The sequence below is a fragment of the Muntiacus reevesi genome, chromosome 3 (genome assembly GCF_963930625.1).
Source record: "Muntiacus reevesi chromosome 3, mMunRee1.1, whole genome shotgun sequence".
NCBI lineage: Eukaryota > Metazoa > Chordata > Mammalia > Artiodactyla > Cervidae > Muntiacus > Muntiacus reevesi.
The window spans coordinates 263,190,962-263,217,029 of record NC_089251.1 but is presented as its reverse complement, the minus strand read 5'-3'; the positions used below and the strand labels follow the sequence as shown (position 1 = coordinate 263,217,029).

At 42.8% G+C, this 26,068-nt stretch overlaps 2 protein-coding genes and 1 long non-coding RNA gene across 5 annotated transcripts in view; 1 reads left to right on the top strand and 2 right to left on the bottom strand.

The window, feature by feature from the left end:
* The window catches only part of INPP1 (inositol polyphosphate-1-phosphatase), a 37,680-nt gene extending 29,373 nt beyond the window's left edge, over positions 1-8,307 (bottom strand). The window contains exon 1 of the mRNA XM_065931936.1: positions 8,137-8,307. The gene's annotated coding sequence lies outside the window, so the exon portion shown is untranslated. The remainder of the gene's footprint in view (positions 1-8,136) is intronic.
* A 180-nt stretch (positions 8,308-8,487) lies between these two features.
* On the bottom strand, positions 8,488-19,613 carry LOC136165477 (uncharacterized). Its single transcript, XR_010662522.1, has 3 exons — positions 19,489-19,613; positions 10,590-10,701; positions 8,488-9,749 (listed from the first exon to the last, which is right to left on the bottom strand). It is a non-coding gene; the product is annotated as an uncharacterized lncRNA (long non-coding RNA).
* Positions 19,608-26,068, top strand: part of HIBCH (3-hydroxyisobutyryl-CoA hydrolase) — a 113,729-nt gene continuing 107,268 nt past the window's right edge. For all 3 annotated transcript variants that reach the window (XM_065931941.1, XM_065931940.1, XM_065931938.1), the window contains exon 1: positions 19,608-19,738. In XM_065931941.1, coding sequence (XP_065788013.1) covers positions 19,704-19,738 — 35 coding nt within the window. In that variant the 5' untranslated portion in view covers positions 19,608-19,703. The remainder of the gene's footprint in view (positions 19,739-26,068) is intronic.

Below are 26,068 nucleotides of genomic sequence, written 5' to 3'. Positions count from 1 at the left end.
AGAAAGTTCATCATGGTGAATTTGGTAATAGTCAAAAAGAGAAAGCAACTAAATGTCTGAGGATAGAAATTCATTCCAACCAAGTGTGAAACAAGTTTTTTAAAAGTTTTTAAATGTTTAAAAAATTTTCAGAATGATATTTATTGCATGATATAGTATTCATGGTTTGTTAAATGGAAAAATACAATTTACCAAAGAATATCTATATTATCCCAAATACAGCATAATTATGTGTATGGTGGTGGTGGTTTAGTTGCTAAATCGTGTCCAACTTTTGCAACCCCATAGAAGCCCACTAGGTTCCTCTGTCCATGGGATTTTCCAGGCAAGAATATGGGAGAGGATTGCCATTTCCTTCTCCAGAGGATCTTCCTGATCCACGGATGGAACCTGGGTCTCCTGCACTGCAGGCAGATTCTTTTCTGACTGAGTTACTAGGGAAGCCCAATTATGTGTATATATGCATAGAAAAAGAACTGGAAAAATATAAGATGTCAGTATTATAAGATGTTGATATAATGTAAGATGTTGATAGTGGTCTTGGGGTGGGGGTGAGATTGTAGATAGCTGGGGCTTTTTGTTGTATGTATATGCTTCCAATAGTGAATATGTAATTGGTTTTGAAATAAGTAAAAATAGAAACTTTGCCTGGGTAGCAATAAGGCCTTTAGTTGTCAGTTTGAGAAAATCTTCCCCAAATTCACTTTCCCTCTCTCTGTGTACTCCCTGAATACACAATGATCTTTTGAGTACCATTATTTATTTCACTGGAGAATGGTCAGTACCTTTATTTAGCTATGCATTCCACTGTTATTGGACATGTGGGTTCCCAGTAACATACTGTTGTAAGTATGCTGGTTATTTCCTACTTGCTGTCTGCCAGATCCGGTTTCCTTCCTTCTCTGCCGGACTCTGTCCTCAAAAGGCAGAACTTTCAGAGACTATTTTCTTTGAGCTCTCTTGCCAGCTGGCTTCCTCTGAGAATTGGCCAGTAGGTGAACCAACAGTAGATTGAAAGCGAAAGTGAAAGTTGCTCAGTCATGTCCAACTCTTTGCGACCCCGTGGACTATACAGTCCATGGAATTCTCCAGGCCAGAATACTGGAGTGGGTAGCCTTTCCCTTCTCCAGGGGATATTCCCAACCCAGGGATAGCAACCAGGTCTCCCTCATGCAGGCGGATTCTTTACCAGCTGAGCCACATGGGAAGCCCAAGAATACTGAAGTGGGTAGCCTATCCCTTCTCCAGTGGATCTTCCCAACCCACGAATCAAACTGGGGTCTCCTATATTGCAGGCAGATTCTTTACCAACTGAGCTATCAGGGAAGCCCAACAGTAGATTGGAGAGTAGCAAAAGGAAAAAGGAGGAAGGTTGGGGGATTTCTTCCCCCACCTTTTTTTTGTGTGTGTGATGTTTTGGGCCTCTAAGCTTCCTGCAAGGCAGCCCCTCCGTTCAATTCAGTTCAGTCGCTCAGTCGTGTCCAACTCTTCGCGACCTCATGAATCGCAGCACGCCAGGCCTCCCTGTCCATCACCAACCCCGGAGTTTACTCAAACTCATGCCCATCGAGTCGGTGATGCCATCCAGCCATCTCATCCTCTGTCCTCCCCTTCTCCTCCTGCCCCCAATCCCTCCCAGCATCAGGGTCTTCTCCAATGAGTCAACTCTTCGCATGAGGTGGCCAAAGTACTGGAGTTTCAGCTTCAGCATCAGTCCTTCCAATGAACGCCCAGGACTGGTCTCCTTTAGGATGGACTGATGGATCTCCTTGCAGTCCATGGGACTCTCAAGAGCCTTCTCCAACACCACAGTTCAAAAGCATCAACTTTTTGGCACTCAGCTTTCTTCACACTCCAACTCTCACATCCATACATGACCACTGGAAAAACCATAGCCTTGACTAGATGGACCTTTGTTGGCAAAGTAATGTCTCTGCTTTTTAATATGCTGTCTAGGTTGGTCATAACTTTCCTTCCAAGGAGTAAGCATCTTTTAATTTCATGGCTGTAATCACCACTTGCAGTGATTTTGGAGCCCCCCAAAATAAAGTCTGACACTGCTTCCACTGTTTCTCCATCTATTTCCCATGAAGTGATGGGACCAGATGCCATGATCTTAGTTTTCTGAAAGTTGATCAAGAGGCTTTTTAGTTCCTCTTCACTCTCTGCCATAAGGGTGGTGTCATCTGCATATCTGAGGTTATTGATATTTCTCCTGGCAATCTTGATTCCAGCTTGTGCTTCTTCCAGCCCAGTGTTTCTCATGATGTACTCTGCATAGAAGTTAAATAAGCAAGGTGACAATATACAGCCTTGACGTACTCCTTTTCCTATTTGGAACCAGTCTGTTGTTCCATGTCCAGTTCTAACTGTTGCTGCCTGACCTGCATACAGGTTTCTCAAGAGGCAGGTCAGATGGTCTGGTATTCCCATCTCTTTCAAAATTTTCCACAGTTGATTGTGATCCACACAGTCAAAGGCTTTGGCATAGTCAATAAAGCAGAAATAGATGGTTTTCTGGAACTGTCTTGCTTTTTCGATGATCCAGCGGATGTTGGCAATTTGATCTCTGGTTCCTCTGCCTCTTCTAAAAGCAGCTTGAACATCTGGAAGTTCACGGTTCACGTACTGTTGAAGCCTGGCTTGGAGAATTTTGAGCATTACTTTACTAGCGTGTGAGATGAGTGCAATTGTGCGGTAGTTTGAGCATTCTTTGGCATTGCCTTTCTTTGGGATTGGGATGAAAACTGAACTTTTCCAGTCCTCTGGCCACTGCTAAGTTTTCCAGATTTGCTAGCATATTGAGTGCAGCACTTTCACAGCGTCATCTTTCAGGATTTGAAATAGCTCAACTGGAATTCCATCACCTCCACTAGCTTTGTTCGTAATGATGCTTTCTAAGGCCCACCTGACTTCACATTCCAGGATGTCTGGCTCTAGGTGAGTGATCACACCATAGTGATTATCTGGGTCATGAAGATCTTTTTTGTACAGTTCTTCTGTGTATTCTTGCCACCTCTTCTTAATATCTTCTGCTTCTGTTAGGTCCATACCATTTCTGTCCTTCATTGAGCCCATCTTTGTGTGAAATGTTCCCTTGGTATCTCTAATTTTCTTGAGGAGATCTCTAGTCTTTCCCATTCTCTTGTTTTCCTCTATTTCTTTGCATTGATAACTGAGGAAGGCTTTCACAAAAGCTCCCTCTGATTGCCCTCAGGGCACTCAGGCCCGGTCCTTACCCTAAGCGATGCCGCCCGCTCCTCTCCGTTCCGCCCCCACTTGCTGGTGGCGGATGCGGGCGTCTGGGGTACTTTTCTGCTGGGAGTTGCTTTTAGGCACGTAATCTGTGGGTTTTATTTCTTTTTCCTCCCAGTTAGGTTGGCCTCCGAGATTCAAAAACTTCCCCCAGACCCACCAGTGCGAGGGTTTCCTGGTGTTTGAAAACTTCCTCTATTAAGACTCCCTTCCCGGGACGGGTCTCTGTCCCTAGCTCTTTTGTCTCTCTTTTCATCTTTTATATTTTGTCCTACCTCATTTCAAAGACAATGGGCTGCTTTTCTGGGCACCTGATGTCCTCAGCTAGCGATCAGAAGTTGTTTTGTGAAGTTTGCTCAGCGTTCAATTGTTCGATGAATTTGTAGGGGAGAAGGTGGTCTCCCCATCCTATTCCTCCGCCATCTTGGCTCCTCCCCTGAGAAAGGCTTTCTTATCTCTCCTTGCTATTCTTTTGAACTCTGCATTCAAATGGGAGTATCTTTCCTTCTCTCCTTTGCTTTTCACTTCTCTTCTTTTCACAGCTATTTGTAAGGCCTCCTCAGACAACCATTTTGCCTTTTTGCATTTCTTTTCCTACCACTGTGCTAATTTGATCTCCTCCTCTTATCCCTTGGGGCTTCCCAGATGGCGCAGTGGTAAACGAATCTGCCTGCCAGTGCAGGAGATGCAATAGACACGGGTTCAGCCCCTCGGTTGGGAAGATCCCCTAGAGTAGGAAATGGCGACCCACTCCAGTATTCTTGCCTGGAAAATTCCATGGACGGAAGAACCTGGGTACAGTCCATGGGTTTGCAAAGAGTCTGGCACAACTGAGCACACACTCACACTTATCCCTCATCACACACTTATCCCCACTTACCCCTTGGGCTTCCCTCATGGCTCAGTGGTAAAGAATCTGCCTGCCAATGCTAGAGATGTGGGCTTAATTCCTGGGTCAAGAAGATTTCCCTGGAGAAGAAAATGGCAACTCACTCCAGTATTCTTGCTTGGGAAATCTCAGGTACAGAGGAGTCTGTCAGTTTACAGTCCATGGGGTCACAAAAGAATCAGACGTGACTTAGCAACTAAAAACAGCCTTATCCCTTCAGTCCTAGCAGTGCTAACAGCTTCTTACTGTTGCAGGATTTGAGTACCTTCACGTTGAGTTGTCTCCCTTCACCCAACCCTGAACCTAACCCTCAGTTTCTGTAAATAGTCAGCTCCATAAAATCTCTTCTGTTGAAGCATCTAAGTGGAAGTTGGTTCCTGTTAAGACAGACTGATGGATTAAAAAACATTGGTGAATACCATGAAACACAAATCTTTTGTTTTGTATGCATGATATTTTACATCTGAGCTTTCAAGTATTGTCAAGGTAATTATAGAATGATTTACAAGTTTCCTGAAGCAGGAAGTTGAATTACTGTGAGGCCAGTGTTTGGGAATGTAACACTCTGACTATTGTTCCCCACTTCTCCAGATGTTTTTTTTGAGAAGAAACACTCCGGAAAAAAAAAAAAGAAAGAAACACTCCGTTGCATTTTATTGAAGACATCATACACTACAGTATGGTGGTGTTAAAATTTGATGTTTTCAGTGGAATCTGTAAGAAAATATTCTTAAATACCAAGTATACCATATAAATGAGACAAAAGTCATATATAGATTTGGGGGAAGCTTCTTTCTCATCTTTGAACCAGACCATAGCACACCCCTGCAGAATCCCAGGGCTCTTTGGAACACAGTTTAAAAAACACAGACTTGGAGAGTCCAAGAGTCTGGAAGATATATCCTTCATAAATATCAAGTGTCTAGTATATTTCTCTAGGTTAGATTCCTAGAATCTCATGGTCAACCATATGATTTTGCAAATTGCCCTTCAAAACCCTCCTCGCTGTGAATGAGCTTGCTTTTCTCATTACTGCATCTATTATGAAATACAAACCCCCGCCCCCACACATTTCCTAGTTTCTCATCATAGTTTTAATTGCATTTTTATTATTAGTGAATTTTTTTCCCTTGTCTATTTGCCATTTGTATTTCCTTTTATCCTCTTCCTTCCCACCTGTTTTTAGGTGCATTTTCATGTTTGACCATTTTTAACTTATTCAATACATATTTCTTCTTTAGTTATTATTTATAAGGAGGATAATTGCTTTGCGATGCACTGGTTTCTGTTGTACAACAATGTGAATGAGTCATAAGTGAAAGTATTAGTTGCTGTTTTGCGACCCCATGGACTCTAGCTTGCCAGACACCTACGTTCATGGATTTCTCCAGGCAACAATACTGAAGTGGATTGCCATTCCCTTCTCCAGGGGATCTTCCTGACCCAGGGATCAAACCTGAGTCTCCTGCATTGCAGGCAGATTCTTTACTGTCTGAGCCAGCAGGGAAGCCCACATATATGTATATCCCCTCGTTTTTGAGACCCGCCTCTCCCCTCCCATCCACTCCAATACAAGACGACACTGTGTTATATAGCAGCTTCCACATATAATTCCTTGTATCTAGGTATTATGCTAATGAATATAAATGATAAACAATACAATTATGCCTCTGTCCTAATGGAGCTCACAAACTAGTAATATTGTAGTCTTACTATTTATCCTGTTTAATTCAATTAACAATATAGTGCATATGGCAACTCTTTGTCACATTTGTTGTAATTTGTTATGATGGATTTTTATTATTACAAATTTAAAAATTTTTTTGTGTAGTCAAATCGATGGGTCTTCATGCTTATGCCTAGAAAATCCTTTTACAACCAAAGATCAGATCAATATTCACTTTTATTTCTCCTGCTATTTTTCACTATTTGATATTTTAGATTTAAGTCTTTAATAATCTGTAAGTTTTTTAAGTCTTTATTGAATTTATTTCAATATTGCTCCTGTTTTGTCTTGTCTTTTTTTGGCTGGGAGGCATGTGGCTCTTAGCTTTCTGACCAGGGATCAAACCTGCACGCCCTGCATTGGAAGAAGTCTTAACCACTGGACTACCAGGGAAGTCCCTAGATCTTACTTTGGGAAGCTCTAAATTGACTTCCCCTGGCTCAAAAATCTAGCCAATTTTCCTGACATCAGTATTGAACAGACATCCTTTTCCTACAAATCTTTGATGACAAATAGATCATGTATTAAATTCTTTTATGCACTAGGCTATATTTCTGGATCCTCTATTTGTTTTTGTTCATCTTCATCCACCTCTGGATTGCTGTGCCAAAGTCATAGCTTTTTATTTATTGTATTTATTTATTTGGCTGCATCACATCTTAGTTGCAGCACTCAGACTAAGTAATTGCAGTATGTGGGTTTAGTTGTTCCGCGTCATGTGGGGGTCTTAGTTCCCAGGCCAGAAATCGAACCCATGACCCTTGCATTGCAAGGCAGATTCTTAACCACTGAACCACCAGGGAAGTCCCTGGCATAGATTTTTAATAGCAAACTGGGTAACTCTTCATCAAAATTCACTTCTTCCAAATATTCAAAATATTTGTGTTTTCAGATGAAATTTAGTAACTACTTTTCTGGTTATAAAAATAATGCATTATGAAGACAAGTTGTGGAATCTTTGAGAAAATACAGAAAATGTAAAGAATGAAACAAAACCCATCCCAAATTCTGTGACTGTTAACATTTTGGAGTATAACTTTCCATCTTTTTTCTCTGTGTGTGTGTGTATATATATATATTATTTCCACAAATATTACCGAACATACTGTTTTGTAAACTGCTCTTTGATCATCATTTATGAGCATTTCACCATATCATTAAATATTCCTTTGAAATATGATTTTTAATGACATGTTAGCCAAGGCCTCTAGCATAAGGGTCAATAGAGTAGTGTCAGCAGGGAGTGCTCATAGCCTCCTAGACTCAGTCATATCCTTCACTCAGTCCTATCAAGCTAGCATTGAGGTCACCAGTTGTCACATGCATCAGTGTTGCATGCCTGCCACTGTCACACTTCAGAGCTTGAAATCAGCTGTTGCAAACTTGAAATCGGTGTTGACTGTAATCTGCTGGGTTGTAATGGGTTTTGGAGCATTTGCCACCTATATCGTATCTGTTAGGCATCTGTAAAAATGACTCAACCATAGGCTGTTTGGTAGCTAACAAACAGGCAAAAATGTAGATTATTCACACAAGAACTAAACTTGAATTGATTTAGTTAAGAGATTTTTAGCACCATATTACACAATCTTATTTTGGTTTGCTTTAAAAATCACTAACTGATAGGACTTTCCTGGTGGTGGAGTGGATAAGAATCCACTTGCCAATGCAGAGGATGGGGGTCAGTCCCTGCTCTGTCAAGATTCCGCTTGCGGTAGAAAACAAAGCCGGTATGCCTCACCTACTGAGCCTGCACTCTGCAGCCCTTGAGCCACGACTCAGGAGCCAGCATGCTGTAATGAAGACTCAGTGCAAAACAAAATCATTAATTAATATAAATCGTTTATACTTGCCTTAGAAAAGACTGAACAACTCTCATGAAAATAAAGCATATCCATGGTTTACGGAAGAATTTAGGGGAAGAAGAACCCTTAACATTTTTGATGGAATATTTAAAACTCCTTGAATTTATCTTAAATTACAGTGAAATTAACTAAACTATATAAACTAGGTGGCTTTGAATGTGGATTGAGGGCTACACGTAGCTGAAATCCCCCAAAAGCAAAGAGTTAATTTCTAGAACAAGTCATGCAGATATATTTATAGGCACTTCCCAGTCTATAGGAACATAGGCTTATCTCTATCAGAATTTCACCAGGCCTGAGTGTTTATCTTTACTCTCTCACACTCTACACACACAAACACCCACACACACATATATATGCATTAAATTTCATAAAATGGGAATTATCTTTTTTTCACTTACCTTTCCATAGAAGGGCTGCTTACTGAATTCCAAGATGTGAAACAAAATAAATGTCAAAGCCTTGAAGTATTATATATGGATACTTAGGATCTGAGCTTTCCTCTGTCTCAAGGGAATTAAAAGCTGGAAACTGAGAGCAAAATGCTCAGAGTAGGGACACTGGATTGCCTTATTTCATCTGAACACTTTTAAAATTAACTGCCCAGCCCAGTCCCTGCTGAATAGGTGTAGAATTCTCTGTTGTTCAAGTACAAAGGTTAACCTCTGGAGCAAGCATAGCGTATTATCAATGAGTCATTTCCTCCAATTGTTAAACATTCCTCAATATTTTCTTGTTTACTTTAGCTATCCATGGAAAGTCCTAAAATCAACTTTTGTTGGAGACCCCTTGACACTCTTTAGCTTATATTTTGAATATTTATATCCTCATTGCTTTTTCCTTTTTTGATTTTTGCTTTGAAATACATTTGCCCAGCATTTTTCTTTTAGAACTGTTAATTTTATTATCTATCTTTTGGATATTACATGGCAAACATGAGTATGATACTAATTTCATATGGAAAGGTGCATTAAAATTCTTTAAACTTCTTAGGCATTCAAAAATAGAACTTTAAAAAAAAAAATAGAACTTTAAGAAGCTTGTTTAAGATGTCTAATATGCAGAATCCAATTCTTTCCCCAAACCACACCCTCCATACCTCATGTTACCTAATTATTCTGGTAAAACCTTAAGCCAAGAGACTGGAAAGGCCAGCGGAGACAAGTAGATCTTTCATATGCAAATTATACAGTGTTTCTCTTTTGTTAAGTAACTTCCTTCTATGATCCATAAAGTTCATCATTACTTAGGTAATATTAGGAAACAAGTATATTTGGCTACATGAGACTGTACTATTAATCCTAACACTTTACAACTTAAAAAATAATTTTAGCTTTCATAATGTCTTTACCGTTACTGAACTTTTGATCCTAAGTGCTTTTCATGAAAAGAAAAGTGTTTTTCCCCTACGGGATATGCTGACACTGAAATGTTTACTGAAATGTTTGCTTATTGTGATTAATTTCAGATTTCTACAAATGAAGTGTCATAAATGGAAAGAACACATTGGAAGATTAGAAAGAACATATACTTAGCTCCTGTTTTGGCTGTTATTGTTCACACAGCTTTATTTTTTAATATTTGCTTGTTTCTTTCTTTGACTGCACTTGGTCTTAGTTGAGATACTCTGGATCTTGGGTCTTTGTTGCAACATGCGAACTTAGTTGTGGCATGTGGGATCTAGTTCCCTGACCAGGGATCAAACCCAGGCTCCCTGCATTGGGAGCACAGAATCTTAGTCACTGGACCACCAGGCAAGTCCCCACATAGTTCTTTTCTTCACACACATTTTTCCTCTTTTTTTTTTCCCTACAAGTTAAATGTATTACCTGAATATATAGTTAAATTTTATCTTGGAAACAGCAACAAATCTGGTTCAGCAGATGCTTCTGTGAGCACCAATGAGTTAATGAAAGTTGCAGACTATTGCTTGACACCAAGATGAGAAAAGGATGCTAATTCCCAGTCACCATCTATGTCTCCACTGCCGTTCCTGGTCTCTTGCTCGTCTTCCCTTTAAAAAAAAAAAAAAAATTAAAAAAAAATTATTTATTTTTGGCTGAGTTGGGTCTTCACTTCTGTGCAGGCTTTTCTTGAGTTGTTCGTTCGTGCCGAGACTACCCTCTAACTGCACTGCACCGGCTTCTCATTGCAGGGGCTTCTCTTGCCGTGGATCACTGGCTCTGGGGCACGTGGTTTCAGTAGCCGCGGCCCCCAGGCTCTAGAGCGCAGGTTCAGTAGTTGTGGCACATGAACTTAGTACCTCCGTCGCATCTTCCGCCACGTAAGTGATTGAACTGTTACGGGAAACACACTGCTTGGAACCGCCCACCCTGGCCAGGCACCATAGTAACCATTTCATGAACTGTTTTATGACAGGAGATCCTGATAAGGAAGAGAGATCTAAGAAGACACCACCAACCGGAAGAGTTCGGGAAAGGTCAAAAGGACGCGTGTCCGTCCACTTCCCAGAATCCCTCTCGCTAGCATCCATCTTGGCTGAGCGATGCGTGCGCCACCAGGAAAGACAGAATTAGAATGATTGGCCAAAGGCCACCCGGAAACCAATCCCATCACCATAAAACCCGAGACTGAGTCAGGCGGCAGAGCAGCTCTCCTGGGTTCCCTCACCCTCCTGCTCTCCCCCCGGGTGCCTTTCCCAATAAAATCTCTTGCTCTGTCAGCACGTGTCTCCTCGGACAATTCATTTCTGAGTTTTAGACAAGGGCCCAGTGTCGGGCCCTGGAAGGGGTCCTCTTTCCTGCAACAGAACCAGTGACTCCTGCACTGGCAGGTGAATTCTTTACCACTGAGCGACCAGGGAAGCCCCTGTCTTCGCTTTAGATAGTCTTACCTTCTGGGCGATTATGGAGGTTTTGTCTTCAACATATTCCAGGATCTAGGAGGAGATGGGAGTATAGCTGCAGCGGTCTCTAATTTGTTGTTGTTGAAGTCATAACTTAAAACTTGGGGGAAAAAAAAGAAATCTTTGATGTTACCATTTATCATGAATTTTTCATCAGCTGCATATTATTTCCTACCTCATCCACTCTGAATCGTTTTTTTTTTTAATTTCATTTAAAAAATGAAATTTTTTAAATGTGCTGGGTCTTCATTGCAGTTCGAGGAAAGGACATTGGTTTAATAGTTGTGGCACACAGGTTTTGTTGCCCCGTGGCATGTGGAATCTTCCCAGATAAAGTATCAAACTGTGTCCCCTACCTACATTGGCAGGCAGATTCTTAACCATTGGATCACCAGTGAAGTCCCCACTCTGAATCTTAAAAACACACACCAAACAAATATTGTGATCTTGCCTTCCACTATCTTTTTAAGTGACTATTTTGCTCCTAAATACAGGCAGAAATTTTACAAATTTTGATTGATCTTACTACTAATAACATGGAATGCATTATCTTGGTTTTTTAATTTAAGATTTGGAGGCAGGGCTCTCAAAGGAGGGTTTCTGAGCATTGAAGCTGCACAATATACTGATATTCACAAGTTTCTCTTTTGTTACCTCTGTATCTATGGGAAAGTGAATGTAGCATTAAAAATAGTCTCAAACCTCACCAATGAAACACCAGAACAATAAAAATGTGACTCTGAAAAGGACTCAGTCTTCTCATATAAGTGGAAAAGCATAAGATTTTGACAGTCATTTGATTTTATTTCTCCTCCCCTAAAGGAATAACAAATATTAAGAAATCCAAAGTTCATAAGAGCAAAGTATATGCATACTTTTAAGATAAATTTTAGTTTTCTTACATATTATTATTACTATGTATGTGTGCGTGTGTAGTTGCTTCAGTTGTGTCTGACTCTTTGCTACCCTATGCACTGCAGCCCACCAGGCTTCTTGCCTGAGGAATTCTCTAGGCAAGAGTATTCGGGTGGGTTGCCACGCCCTCCTGCAGGGGGATCTTCCTGACCCCGGGATGGAACTCCCATCTCCTGTGGCTCCTGCATTGCAGGCGGGTTCTTTACCGCTGAGCCACCAGGGCAGCCCATTACTATGTACAGATGCATAAAATTCTAGGGAATTATAGGGAAACCTCGAGGAGTTTAAAGGCTATAATTATCACAAAAGGTTTTCCTGATTACATAGTTTCCGGCTGACCTTGCTAACATCACAGTATTTGTAACTCTACTTACCAAACTTGGTAGGACAGGTCAATTTACACAGCTACTCATTTGGGGATGTTTTAGTGGTAATATAAAGTATTTATTGCTGAACTGAAATCCTCAAGATGGTATATAATATGCATACTTCAAAATAATGAAGCTAATTTGACATTACATATTACAAACATGTCCATTATTAGAAATATGCAAATAAACATTTGTACTGTTATCATATGCCAAGGCTTATGTTTTTTGAAAAGACAGTGCTTCATAATCTCAGTGTTATATCTTGGGCTGCATATATAAGGGTTAGGCATGAATTTTTATTTTAATTATTAAGGACACAATTGTGCATGCAATATATCAAAATCAAGCAATAAATGAAAGCTCTGATTTAAGAAATCTGATTTGGAGTCACTACCTTAAGGAAAAAACATGTCCTTCAATCTTTAATGTGATATAATCACCATCTGGTGGCAACTTACTAGAAACCCAGTGCATATCGATAATTCATCCGAAAAGTATTTGGGGAATTACCTACAAAGAAAATGTGGTAGGTTTTGTGTAATGTTTTTTTATGTCCTTAAAAATCACTTTTTGTTGCAAAAGAATTATTTACTCTCAAGAGAAACAATTAAAAATATAAGTTGTAACAGAGAAGTAGAGAGTCACGCCTGTTTCTACTACCACCCAAGGATAACTGCTGCTAACATTTTGGGTGTATATTCTTCTAGAGTGTTTCTGTGCATATATACACAGATTTTTTTCCTAACAGAAACCATCTTTGTTTTTGAAATTTCTTATTTTATTCATGCTCCTAACTTTATCAGCTGCTGTTTGAATCAATACATTGAGCATGGATACTGGCTGATGATCTGAGAAATAACCCATCATTGCCTACCAAATTCACATAATCCTGGAACTCATGAACATCCCCAGTATCCAAATAGATTGTTAATTCTCATGATCTCTGGATCTAAAGTGACCAGTTTATAGCTCAAAAAAGTTAAACCAGGGACTTCCTTGGTGGTCCAGCGGTTAAGAATCTGCCTTTCAGTGTAGGGGAGGTAGGTTTGATCCCTGGTTGGGGAACTAAGATCCCACATGCCAAGAAGCAGTTAAGCCTGTGCCACAACTACTGAGCCTGTGAACCACAATTAGAGAGTCCGTGGGCCACAGTGAAAGACCTCACATGATGTAATGAGGATTCCATGTGCTGCAACTGAGATCTAAAGCAGCCAAGTGAATAAAAAACAAAACAACCTGAGTTCTTCTGAGTAGCCTTTTCTGACTCCTAGACTATGACAAGTGGCCCCATGCTGTGCTCCCACTGCCCCATGTACACTCCAAGGCTGCAGGGCCCAACACCTAACTCAGCATCTGGATCATTAGAGGCCCTCAGTGACTAGACAAAGCACCAAGAGACAGGCAGATATACCGCAAGTGTGTGTGAAATTCCATGTGACCAGAGAGAGAGGAAGTTGAAAACAAAGGGCACTCAGAAATGTGGCTCAAAGGTAAGCAATGTTAAAAAATTTTTTAGTCACTGGTTCAATTGTTAAATTTAAATTAAAAATAATTCATTCCCTCAGTTGCACCAGACACATTTCAAGTGCTCGGGATCACTTGCATCTGGTGTTGAACAACGTGTGTGTGTGTTAAGTCTCTTCAGTCATGTCCAACTCTGTGGGACCCCATGGACTGTAGCCTGCTAGGCTCCTCTGTCCATGGAATTCTCCGGGCAAGAACACTGGAGTGGATTGCCATGCCCTGCTCCAGGGGATCTTCCCAACCCAGGGATCGAACCCTCCTCTCTTACGTCTCTTGCGTTGGCAGGCAGGTTCTTTACCACCAACACCACCTGGGAAGCTGGAACAACATAGTAATAGACAACTGTGAGATTTTTTAGCAACTAAATAATAAGTCAAAAGGGTATCCTAAGAAGACTTGTTAACAGTAAAATCAGTAAAGGATGTGATGGTTGAGAGAGAAGAGAGAAGTTACATCTGGAATGAACATACATGAATATGGGTACTAGAACGGTAGCAGTGAGGTGTTAAGAGGAGTGGGCAAATCTGAGATAGGGTGCAAAGAAATCACTGGTATGCCTTGATGACTGATTGGCAACAAGAGAAGAAAAAACTATTCAAGAGTGGTAGCCAGCCTCCAAACAGCCCTCGATGACCCCTGCCTCCCAGTAATCACACGCTGGTGAAGTCCCCTCCCACACCGTACCAGGGGTGGTCAGTGTGACCCATAGAATAAGACAATAGTGATGATACCTCATTCCCAAGGTTAGGTTATAAGAGATATGGTGGCTTCTGTCTTGGTGGCTGAGATATGGTGGCTTCTGTCTTGGTGGCTCTCTTTTGGATCACTTGGTCTCGAAGAAGCTAGCTGCTACTTTGCAAGAAACCCTAAAGACAGAACCTTGAGGCTAGAGTTGAAGGCTGCCAACAGGCACGTGAGGGAGTTTGGAAGTGGGCTCTTCTGCCCGAGGAGAGCTCTCAAATGACCACTGCCCCAGCTAACGAACTGGCTGCAATCTCAGCAAAGATTCTGAGCCAGAACCACCCACCTGAGTCTCTCTCGGATTCCTGAGCCTCAGAATCAGAGACATAATAAATGTTTGTTGTTTTAAGTTGCTAAACTTTGGGGTAATTTGTATCAGCAACTGATAATTATTACATCAAGCACTAATAAAAAGATAATCTAATTTAAAAATGAGCAAGAGAGTTAAAACTGCTACTTTACAGAAAAATTTAAAAAGTATATGAAAAAGTGCTCAATATCATGAGCTACAGGGGAAATGTAACCGAAAACCACAATGAGATAAAACTATACACACACCAGGAGACTAAAATGAAAAAGACTGACAGCACAAAATATTGATAAGGATGTGGAGCAATCATAATTCTTTTTTTTAAGGTTGAGATATAATTCATATATAATACAGATTTACCAATTTAAATTATATAATTCAATGGTTTTTAGTATAGTGCAACCATCACAATGGGCTTGCACGGTAACTCGGTGGTAAAAAATCCACCTGCCAATGCAGGAGATGCAGGAGACTCGGGTTTGATCCCTGGGTCAGGAAGATCTCCTGGAGAAGGAAATGGCAGCCCACTCCAGTATTCTTGCCTGGAAAATCCCATGGACAGAGGAGGCTGGCAGGTTGCAGTCCATGGGTTCAAAAAAAGAGTCAGACATGACTTAGCAACTAAACAACAACAACAAAATCACAACATATTTTGAATATTTTTATTACACCAAAAAGAAACCCATATGACTTAGCCATCACCTCCAGTTGTCCCACCACTCCTCCCAAGCCCTGCTGCTAAGTCGCTTCAGTCGTGTCCGACTCTGTGTGACCCCATAGACGGCAGCCCACCAGGCTCCTCCGTCCCTGGGATTCTCCAGGCAAGAATACTCCTAAGCCCTAGGCAGCCACTAGTCTACTTTCTATCTCTATATATTTGCTTGTTCTAGATCCTCATATCAATGGAATCATAAAAAATGTGATCTATTGTGACTGGCCTCTTCACTTTGCAGTGTTTTCAAGGTTCATTCCTGTGGTATAGCATATATCAACAGTTCATTTGTTTCTATTGTCAAATAATATGTTATTGTGGGCATATATCACTTAAAAAAAGCACCACTTAGGCCAACTTTTTGTTGATTATAAATAATGCTTTCAAAAAGATTTGTGTGGACTATGTTTTCATTTCTCTTGGGTGTATATCCAGAAGTGGAATTGCTAGGTCTCATAGTAACTCTGTGTTTAACCATTTAAGGGACTGTCAGACTTCTTTTCTGAAATGGCCACAGCATTTTACATTGCCACCGGTATTTAGGATTCCAATTCCAACACCAACACCTGTTATTATCTGTCTTTTTAATTATAGCCATCCTACTAGGTGTGAAGTCACATCTCATCATGGTTTTGATTTGCATTTCCCTGATGGCCAATAATATTGAGCACCTTGTCATATGATTATTGAACATTTGTACATCTTCTTTGGTCTTCCCTTGTGGCTTAAACAGTAAAGAATCTATCTGCAATGCAAGAGACCTGGGTTCAATCCCTGAATTGGGAAGATCCCCTGGAGAAGGAAATGGCAATCCACTCCAGTATTCTTGCCTGGGAAATCCCATGGACAGAGGAGCCTGGTGGGCTACAATCCATTGGGTGGCAAAGAATTGAACATGACTTAGTGACTAAGCAACAACATCTTCTTTGGAGAAGTGTCTTTTCAATCTGCTGTCCATCTAAAAAATTAGGCTATTTGTCATTTTTTACTATTGAGTTGTTACAGTTCTTTACATATTGTAGATACCACCTCCTTACCATATATATCATTTGCAAATTTGTTTCCCATTCTGTGGATTGACAGCAACTAGAATTCTTAGTCTAAAATAATACAAACACTGAAAAAGGTTTTAGGTTACATAATTTGTCCAAGGTCATTAAACTCTTAGTGTGCTAGATGCAGGTCAGGACTGAAAACATAATTTGTGGAGCTTAGTGCAAAATGAAAATGCAGATTCCTTTGTTCAAAAATTATTAAAAGAATAGCATTAAAGCAAAGGCACAGTCCGTCTAAGCATGGGGCCCTGTGAGCCACAGATTATACACACATGAAACTGGGGCACAGGGAAGATTTGAATTTTGGACTTATCATGGGAAACCCCATGCTTTTCAAAGTAAACCACGCTAATGATTGTTCATTTTTTATGCACACTAACTGACAGTGATGTCAGAGTTCAGTTCAGTCACTCAGTTGTGTCTGACTCTTTGCAACTCCATGGACTGCAGGAAGAAAGTCTTCCCTGTCCATCACCAATTTCCGGAGTTTACTCAAACTCATGTCCATTGAGATGGTGATGCCATCCAACCATCTCATCCTCTGTTGTCCCCTTCTCCTCCTGCCCTCAATCTTTCCCAGCATCAGGGTCTTTTCAAATGAGTCAGCTCTGAGCATCAGGTGGTCAAAGTATTGGAGTTTCAGCTTCAGCATCAGTCCTTCCAATGAATATTCAGGATTTATTTCCTTTAGGATGGACTGGATGGATCTCCCTGCAGACCAAGGGACTCTCAAGAGTCTTCTCCAACACCACAGTTCAAAAGCATCAATTCTTCAGTGCTCAGCTTTCTTTATAGTCCAACTCTCACATCCATACTACTGGAAAAACCATAGCTTTGACTAGTTGGACCTTTGTTGGCAAAGTAATGTCTTTGCTTTTTAATATGCTGTCTAGGTTGGTCATAGCTCTTCTTCCAAGGAGCAAGTGTCTTTCAATTTCTACAGCCACCATCTGCAGTGATTTTGGAGCCCAGAAAAATAAAGTCAGCCATTGTGTCCACTGTTTCCCCATCTATTTGCCACAAAATGATGGGACCAGATGCCATGATCTTAGTTTTCTGAATGTTGAGCTTTAAGCCAACTTTTCACTCTTCTCTTTCACTTTCATCAAGAGGCTCTTTAGTTCTTCTTCACTCTCTGCCATAAGGGTGGTGTCATCTGCATATCTGAGGTTATTGGTATTTCTCCCGGCAATCTTGATTCCAGCTTGTGCTTCATCCAGCCCAGCATTTCTCATGATGTACTCTGCATATAAGTTAAATAAGCAGGGTGACAATATACAGCCCTGATGCACTCCCTTTCCTGTTTGGAACCAGTCTGTTGTTCCATGTCCAGTTCTAACTTGCTTCCTGACCTGCATACAGATTTCTCAAGAGGCAGGTCAGGTGGTCTGGTATTCCCATCTCTTTCAGAATTTTCCACAGTTGATTGTGATCCACACAGTCAAAGGCTTTGGCATAGTCAATAAAGCAGAAATAGATGTTTAGCATAGTCAATACAGCAGAAGTAGGTATTTTTCTGGAACTGTCTTGCTTTTTCGATGATCCAGTGGATGTTGGCAATTTGATCTACTGGTTCCTCTGCCTTTTCTAAATCCAGCCTGAACATTTGGAAGTTCGCAGTTCAAGTACTGTCAAAGCCTGACTTTGAGAATTTTGAGCATTATTTTGCTAGCATGTGAGATGAGTGCAACTGTGCCATAGTTCGAGAATTCATTGGTGTTGCCTTTCTTTGGAATTGGCTTTCTTCAGTCCCAAAGAAGGTGATGTCAGAGGGTGATGGCAAATAGCAATTTCCCACAGCTGATTAAAAACTGAATTGGAAGTCAGGAGTTCTTTCTGTTGCCCTGTTTGACTTCTGTTCAATGAGTATTTGGTAATTATATTTGAGGTAAGCAGAAAGGTAATTTTGGACCAAAGCCTTGACAGTATATCCACAGATGTCAACTTGCTGAGACTAACTCCTTCAAATTCCCTCTCTCTGAAATTCTTCCTTGAGTTTCTCCTTCTTAATAAATGTATCAGTGCTTCAGTGGTGATGAAATGTTTGCTGGGGGACATCTGGGTGTATCAGGTCGCAGAGGGCCAATCTTCTGTATCTATGTTATAGTGGATAACAGTGGATGAGTTAAATTTTGGTTTCATTCAAGAGTAGGCTACTTTCTAAGCGCAATTATGCTTTCACTGATAACAGTAACTTAGTTCAGTTGAAGACATATCTATCACCTCTTAAGGAGACAGTTCTTGTCTGTTATTAAGAAAGAGTGGGGAATTTATAACTTTTCCAAAAAACTGGAAATATTAATATTTCAATACTAATATGAAAGTTCTGCTAATGTTAGGCTAGCAAAAAATTACATTAATGTCCTCTTTTTATCACATATATTTCATCCATTTGATTCTCAGAATAGGAAGTAAGTTTATATTTTTTTAAATTAAAAACAAAAATGTCTTGACCCCACAGGCAGGCATGTGCGATCTCAGTTCCCAAACCAGGGATAAAATTTACGTCCTCTGAAGTGGCTCGCTGCGCAGTTTTAACCACTGAACCGCTAACGAAGTCCTAAGCTTACATTTTTAATTTTAAAAAAGACCTGAAAGCTCCAGAAAAGTCTCTCCTTCGATAATCAAACTAAGCGGCTTTTTCCAACAGAGCCCCTAGCGAGCAATCTCCTCCCACGCTCCCTATCATCCCGCTTCTGCTCTCTGACCGCAGCTTCAGCCCCCAGTAGACCTCCGCCTCCAACTGGGCCCCGTCCCGCCCCCGGCCCCGCCCCCGACCCCCGCCCCGCCCTGGTTCCGCGTCGCCCCGCCCCGGCGCCGCGTTGCCCCGCCCCCGGCCCCGGCCCCGCCCCTCCCCCGGCCCCCGCCCCGGCTCCAGCTCCGGCCCGCCCCGGCCCGGCCCGGCCCTGGACGCGCCCCCGCCCCGCCCCGGTTCCGCGTCGCCCCGCCCCGGCTCCGCGTTGCCCCGCCCTCGGCCCCGGCCCCCGCCCCGCCCTGGTTCCGCGTCGCCCCGCCCCGGCTCCGCGTCGCCCCGCCCCCGGCCCCGCCCCTCCCCCGGCCCCCGCCCCGGCCCGGCCTGGCCTGGACGCGCCCCCGCCCCGCCCCCGGCCCCCGCCCCGCCCTGGTTCCGCGTCGCCCCGCCCCGGCTCCGCGTCGCCCCGCCCCCGGTCCCTGCCCCGGCCCGGCCCGGCCCGGCCCTGGACGCGCCCCCGCCCCGCCCCCGGCACCGCCCTGCGCGCCCCGGCCCGCCCCGGCCCACCTGCTTTCTCTCTCGGCCCATTTCCTCAGCAGTTGCTCTCGCCCTGCCCCTCAGCGCGGCGCAGCGGAAAGGGCCTGCTCTGGGCCTCTCTAGCCCTCTGGAGGACTTGCCGTCTGTTTCCGGAGGCGTCTGGCGGCAGTAGGCGGGTCTGACGTGAGGAGCCACGCTGAGTGGGCTGCTCAGTCAGCGCTGCTTTAGGCTCCGGTGTTTTGGCAATGGGGCTGCAGGAGTTGTGCAGACTCATGTCGAGGTGAGTACGCGAGCGGTTAAGGACAGCCTCGTCACTTGCGGTTGCCCGGATGAAAAAGGTCTGGAGTGGGGACTGTCTGGCCTTGAGGTTTCGCGTCGCCTTTGGAGACGCAGCGCTCAGACCCGATTCGCCCGGATCACCCCCCCCCCCCCTCCTCCGAGTCTCGCCTTACTCCTTCTAGCACCGTCTTCTCAGCATCGCCTTCGTTTTCTACCTCTCTGGCTCTTAGGCAGCCTGACCTCCGTTCCTTTCCTTCTTTAGAGTTGAGTAAGTTTGAGGGACGCGCAGAGTTTCAACTTGGAGGAATTTTATGGCATTTTTTATGCTGCTAGCAAACATTCGTGCTTTGCTAGGTATCTCTGTGCTCGTGGTGTGACTATTGTTCAGCTCTGTCGCTTGATTCCAGCGTTGGTATAGGTGTCTGAAACTTTGAGCCGTGTGTTGCGCACACGCAGCTTGCCTTGGGGTAGTATGTGTGCAGACACGTTTAACTTTTGAAAGTACTGCTCAATGCAGCTTGAGCTCAGCTGAGAAAATCTGGTAGCGATCACCGTAGAAGGGCAGTTAGGCTGCAGCAGTCCTGGGGCCGTTTGCCTGCCCCCGGTGCATTACCAGGTAGCCCCTGGGACCTCTTGAAGGGAGAACCGGCTAATTAGCTTGACAGCTGAAATTCCTGGGGTTTTTAACCTTGGCTTTTGCCTTGGGGAAAAGAGATGGGAGTGGTTTTTTGATTTAAGGATAGTTACGGCTTTAGAGGGGGCTTCCTAGGTGGCTCTAGTGGTCAGAAACCCACCTGCCTATCCAGGAGACATAAGAGACCACGGGTTCCATCCCCGGATGGGGAAGAACTCCTGGAGGAGAAAATGGCTTCCCACTACGGTATTCTTGCCTGGAGAATCCCATGGACAGAGAAGCCTGGCGGGCTATAGTCCATAGGATCCGAAGAGTTGGACACGAGTAAAGAGACTTAGCACGCACAGCTTTAGAGCAATTTATCTTGTTGTTTTGACACGGTATCCATGGGCCTGGGGGCTTCCCATGTGCCGCTCGTGGTAAAGAACCCTCCTGCCAGTGCAGGAGACATAAGAGACGTGAGTTTGATCCCTGGGCCTGGAAGATCCCCTGGAGGTGGGCATGGCAACCCGCTCCAGTATTCTTGCCTGGAGAATCTCATGGGCAGAGGAACCTGGTGGGCTTATGGGCCACAGGGTGGCAAAAAGTCGGACACGACCGAAAGGACAGCATGAATGCACGCGGCTGACCCTATTGTTCAGTATTTGAAAAAAAAATAGAAGAGTTTCTTTCCTTCTCCCCGTGTTTTTTTTTTTTTTTTTTAAATTATTAACTTGTTTATTTTTATACCTTGAAATTGGTTGTCCCTGTGACTCTAACCAGCTCACAGAGAGACTTGGCAGATATAAAGAAAATCAGTATATGTAATCACTGCTGCTGCTTTTTTGAAGCTTTGAACAAATATCACATTGTTTGAGATACAAATTGGGAAGGCATATTTGTTAACAAAATTAAATGACTTGGGAAAGACTTTATCATTTCCAGAGTTCAGGTTGGTTTTCTACCTCCCCGAATTGCAAGGTGCACTGATTAGGCAAGTCCTGGACCCATTTGGGGGCTTTGATCAGAGATGCGTTTTCCAGGGTTAGGCCTGGTATGGGTATTACCCTAGTAAAGCAGAGAACAGAGGCGAGTTTCATCCAGTCTATAACAATGTAGTCTACAAATGTATTAAGTTATAGAGTGCTAAAGTTTTCTGAGAGAAAGTAGGACCTCTGTGCTGTGGTTGACATTGTTGTCCAGTTCTTAAAGTCCAGCTACGCTTGGCTTTTCAGCCAGCGTCTTGCTTTCCTACTACCATTCTTCACTACTTACCTTGCCCTGGTGCCAATATAGCCCTTGGAATTTGTTGTCATTGTTGTTCCCCAAATAGAGTACCTCACTCTGAAGATAACTCTCAAGTTTGTATGACTAACCCTAATTTATCCTGAGCTCTAGTACTATTCACAACCACCTGAATGTCTTCTTCACACTGCAGATGTACATTTGGACATAACTGCAACCCTTGTTCCACCTTTGCACTTTCAACTTCTTAGTTTTCAACACTTTTCAACTTTTAGATTCCTGAAGTTATCTAAGTTCTCCCACACTCCTAATCCTTATATCTCCCTGCTAATTTGAATTTGAACACTCTTCTCATGATCTTATCACACGTTCATTTTGTGGAAACTTGATTTATCTCTTGTTAAGTCACCAAGTCACGTCTGATTCTTTGTGACCCTCTGGACTGCAGCTCACCAGACTTCCCTGTCCTTCACCATCTTCCCAAGTTTACTCAAACTCATGTCCGCTGAATCAGTGATGCCATCCAATCAACTCATGCTCTGTTGTCCCCTTCTCCTTCTGCCTTCAATCTTTCCCAGCATCAGGGTCTTTTCCAGTGAGTCAGCTCTTCAAATCAGGTTGCCAGAGGATTGGAGCTTCAGCTTCAGCATCAGTCTTCCAATGAATATTCAGGGTTGATTTCCTTTAGGATTGACTGGTTTGATCTCCTTGCTGTCCAAGGGTCTCTCAAAAGTCTTCTCCAGCACTATAGATCAAAAGCATCAATTCTTTGGCGCTCAGCCTTCTTTATGATCTAACTCTTGCATCCATACATGACTGCTGATTTATCTCTGATCTGTTTGCAATTTGAATAGATTCTGCACATGTTCAGTTCAGTCGCTCAGTCATGTCTGACTCTTTGCGACCCCATGAACTGCAGTGTGCTAGGCCTCCCTGTCCATCACCAACTTTCGGAGTCCACCCAAACCCATGTCCATCGAATTGGTGATGCCATCCAATCATCTCATCCTCTGTTGTCCCCTTCTCCTCCTGCCCTCAATCTTTCCCAGCATCAGGGTCTTTTTAAATGAGTCAGCTCCGAGCATCAGGTGGCCAAAGTATTGGAGTTTCAGTTTCAGCATCAGTCCTTCCAATGAACACCCAGGACTGATCTCCTTTAGGATGGACTGGTTGGATCTCCTTACAGTCCAAGGGACTCTCAAGAGTCTTCTCCAAAACCACCGTTCAAAAGCATCAATTCTTCGGAGCTCAGCCTTCTTCACAGTCCAACTCTCACATCCATACATGACCACTGGAAAAACCATAGCCTTGACTAGATGGACCTTTGTTGGCAAAGTAACGTCTCTGCTTTTTAATATGTTGTCTAGGTTGGTCATAATTTCCTTCCAAGAAGCAAGTGTCTTTTAATTTCATGGCTGCAATCACCATCTGCAGTGATTTTGGAGCCCAGAAAAGTCAGCCATTGTGTCCACTGTTTCCCCATCTATTTGCCATGAAGTGATGGGACTGATACCATGATCTTAGCTTTCTTAATATTGAGCTTTCACTCTCCTCTTTCACTTTCATCAAGAGGCTCTTTAGTTCTTCCTCACTTTCTGCTTTAAGGGTGGTGTCATCTGCATATCTGAGGTTATTGATATTTCTCCCGGCAGTCTTGATACCAGCTTGTCCTTCATCCAGCCCAGCGTTTCTCATGATGTACTCTGCATATAAGTTAAATAAGCAGAGTGACAATATACAGCCTTGATGTACTCCTTTTCCTATTTGGAACCAGTCTGTTGTTCCTTGTCCAGTTTTAACTGTTGCTGCCTGACCTGCATATAGGTTTCTCAAAGGCAGGTCAGGTGGTCTGGTATTCCCATCTCTTTAAGAATTTTCCACAGTTTGTTGTGATCCACACAGTCAAAGGCTTTGGCATAGTCAATAAAGCATAAATAGATGGTTTTCTGGAACTCTCTTGCTTTTTTGATAATCCAGTGGATGTTGGCAATTTGATATCTTGTTCCTCTGTCTTTTCTAAATCCAGCTTGAACATCTGGAAGTTCACGGTTCACGTATTGCTGAAGCCTGGCTTGGAGAATTTTAAGCATTACTTTACTAGTGTGTGAGATGAGTGCAATTGTGTGGTAGTTTGAGCATTCTTTGGCATTGCCTTTCTTTTGGGATTGGGTTGAAAACTGACCTTTTCCAGTCCTGTGGCCACTGCTGAGTTTTCCAGATTTGCTGACATATTGAGTGCAGCATGTTCACAGCATCATCTTTCAGGAGTTGAAATAGCTCAACTGGAATTCCATCACATCCACTAGCTTTGTTCGTAATGATGCTTCCTAAGGCCCACTTGACTTCCCATTCTAGGATGTCTGGCTTTAGGTGAGTGATCACACCATCGTAATTATCTGGGTCATGAAGATCTTTTTTGTACAGTTCTTCTGTGTATTCTTGCCACCTCTTCTTAATATCTTCTGCTTCTGTTAGGTCTATACCATTTCTGTCCTTTATTGAGCCCATCTTTGCATGAAATGTTCTCTCGGTATCTCTAATTTTCTGGAAGATCTCTAGTCTTTCCCATTCTGTTGTTTTCCTCTATTTTTTTGCATTGATCACTGAGGAAGGCTTTCTTATCTCTCCTTGCTATTCTTTGGAACTCTGCATTCAAATGGGAATATCTTTCCTTTTCTCCTTTGCTTTTCACATCTCTTCTTTTCACAGCTATTTGTAAGGCCTCCTCAGACAACCATTTTGCTTTTTTGCATTTCTTTTTCTTGGGGATGGTCTTAATTTCTGTCTCTTGTACAGTGTCATGAACCTCCATCCATAATTCATCAGGTACTCTGTCTGTCAGATCTAGTCCCTTAAATCTATTTCTCACTTCTGCTGTATAGTCATAAGGGATTTGATTTAGGTCATACCTGATTGGTCTAATGGTTTTCTCCACTTAATCTTCAGTTTCAGTCTGAATTTGGCAATAAGGAGTTCATGATCTGAGCCACAATCAGCTCCCAGCCTTGTTTTTGCTGCAAAGAATATAATCAGTCTGAGTTCGGTGTCGACCATCTGGTGATGTCCATGTGTAGAGCCTTCTCTTGTGTTGTTGGAAGAGGGTGTTTGCTATGACCAGTGCGTTCTCTTGGCAGAACTCTATTAGCCTTTGCCCTGCTTCATTCTGTACTCCAAGGCCAAATTTGCCTGTTACTATAGGTGTTTCTTGACTGCCTACTTTTTCATTCCAGTCCCCTATAATGAAAAGAACATCTTTTTTGGGTGTTAGTTCTAGAAGGTCTTGTAGGTCTTCATAGAACTGTTCAGCTTCTTCAGCATTACTGGTCGGGGCATAGACTTTATTACCATGGTATTGAATGCTTTGCCTTGGAAACGAATAGAGATCATTCTGTCATTTTTGGGATTGCATCCAAGTACTGCATTTTGGACTCTTTTGTTGACTATGATGGCTACTCCATTTCTTCTAAGGGATTCCTGCCCACAGTAGTAGATATAATGGTCATCTGAGTTAAATTCACCCATTCCAGTCCATTTTAGTTCGCTGATTCCTAGAATGTCGATGTTCACTCTTGTCATCTCCTGTTTGACCACTTCCAATTTGCCTTGATTCATGGACCTAACATTCCAGGTTCCTATGCAGTATTGCTGTTTACAGCATCGAACCGTGCTTCCATCACCAGTCCCATTCACAACTGGTTGTTGTTTTTGCTTTGGCTCCATCCCTTCATTCTTTCTGGAGTTATTTCTCCACTGATCTCCAGTAGCATATTGGGCACCTACTGACCTGGGGAGTTCCTCTTTCAGTATCCTATCATTTTGCCTTTTCACACTGTTCATGGGGTTCTCAAGGCTAGAATACTGAAGTGCTTTGCCATTCCCTTCTCCAGTGGACCACACTCTGTCAGACCTCTCCACCATGACCCGGCCGTCTTGGGTGTCCCCACACGGCATGGCTTAGTCTCATTGATTTACAAGACTGTGATCCTGTGATCAGATTGGCTAGCTGTCTGTGATTGTGGTTTCAGTCTGTCTGCCCCCTGATCCCCTCTCTCCTTGCCTACCGTCTTACTTGGTACCTGGCTGCCATATTAATCTTGCTAATGTTTACTTCAGTGCCATCCATTTCTCTCCTCAGAAGCTTTTAGAGGTTGTCCTCTTATCTCTGGAATTAAAGCTTCCCAGCCTGGGTTTCAAAGATTTGGCTGCAGTTTACTTCGTGAATTCAGCGGTACTTACTGTTCTGTTAACCGCTCCTGGGAGATAGTATCCCAGGCACTTCTGTTATCCAGTGACCTAACTAGACTACTTGTTCTTATTGTTTCTTACTTCAGGTCCTTGAAGTCCAAGGAGATCAGATGAGAAACAGATATTTAAACAAAAGTAATAGTTATCAACTCTGGGGATCAGTGTCTTAGAGGAAAAGAAGACCAGGTTTAGAAGGCAGTGGGTGATCAGGGAGCCTCTTCAAAGAGC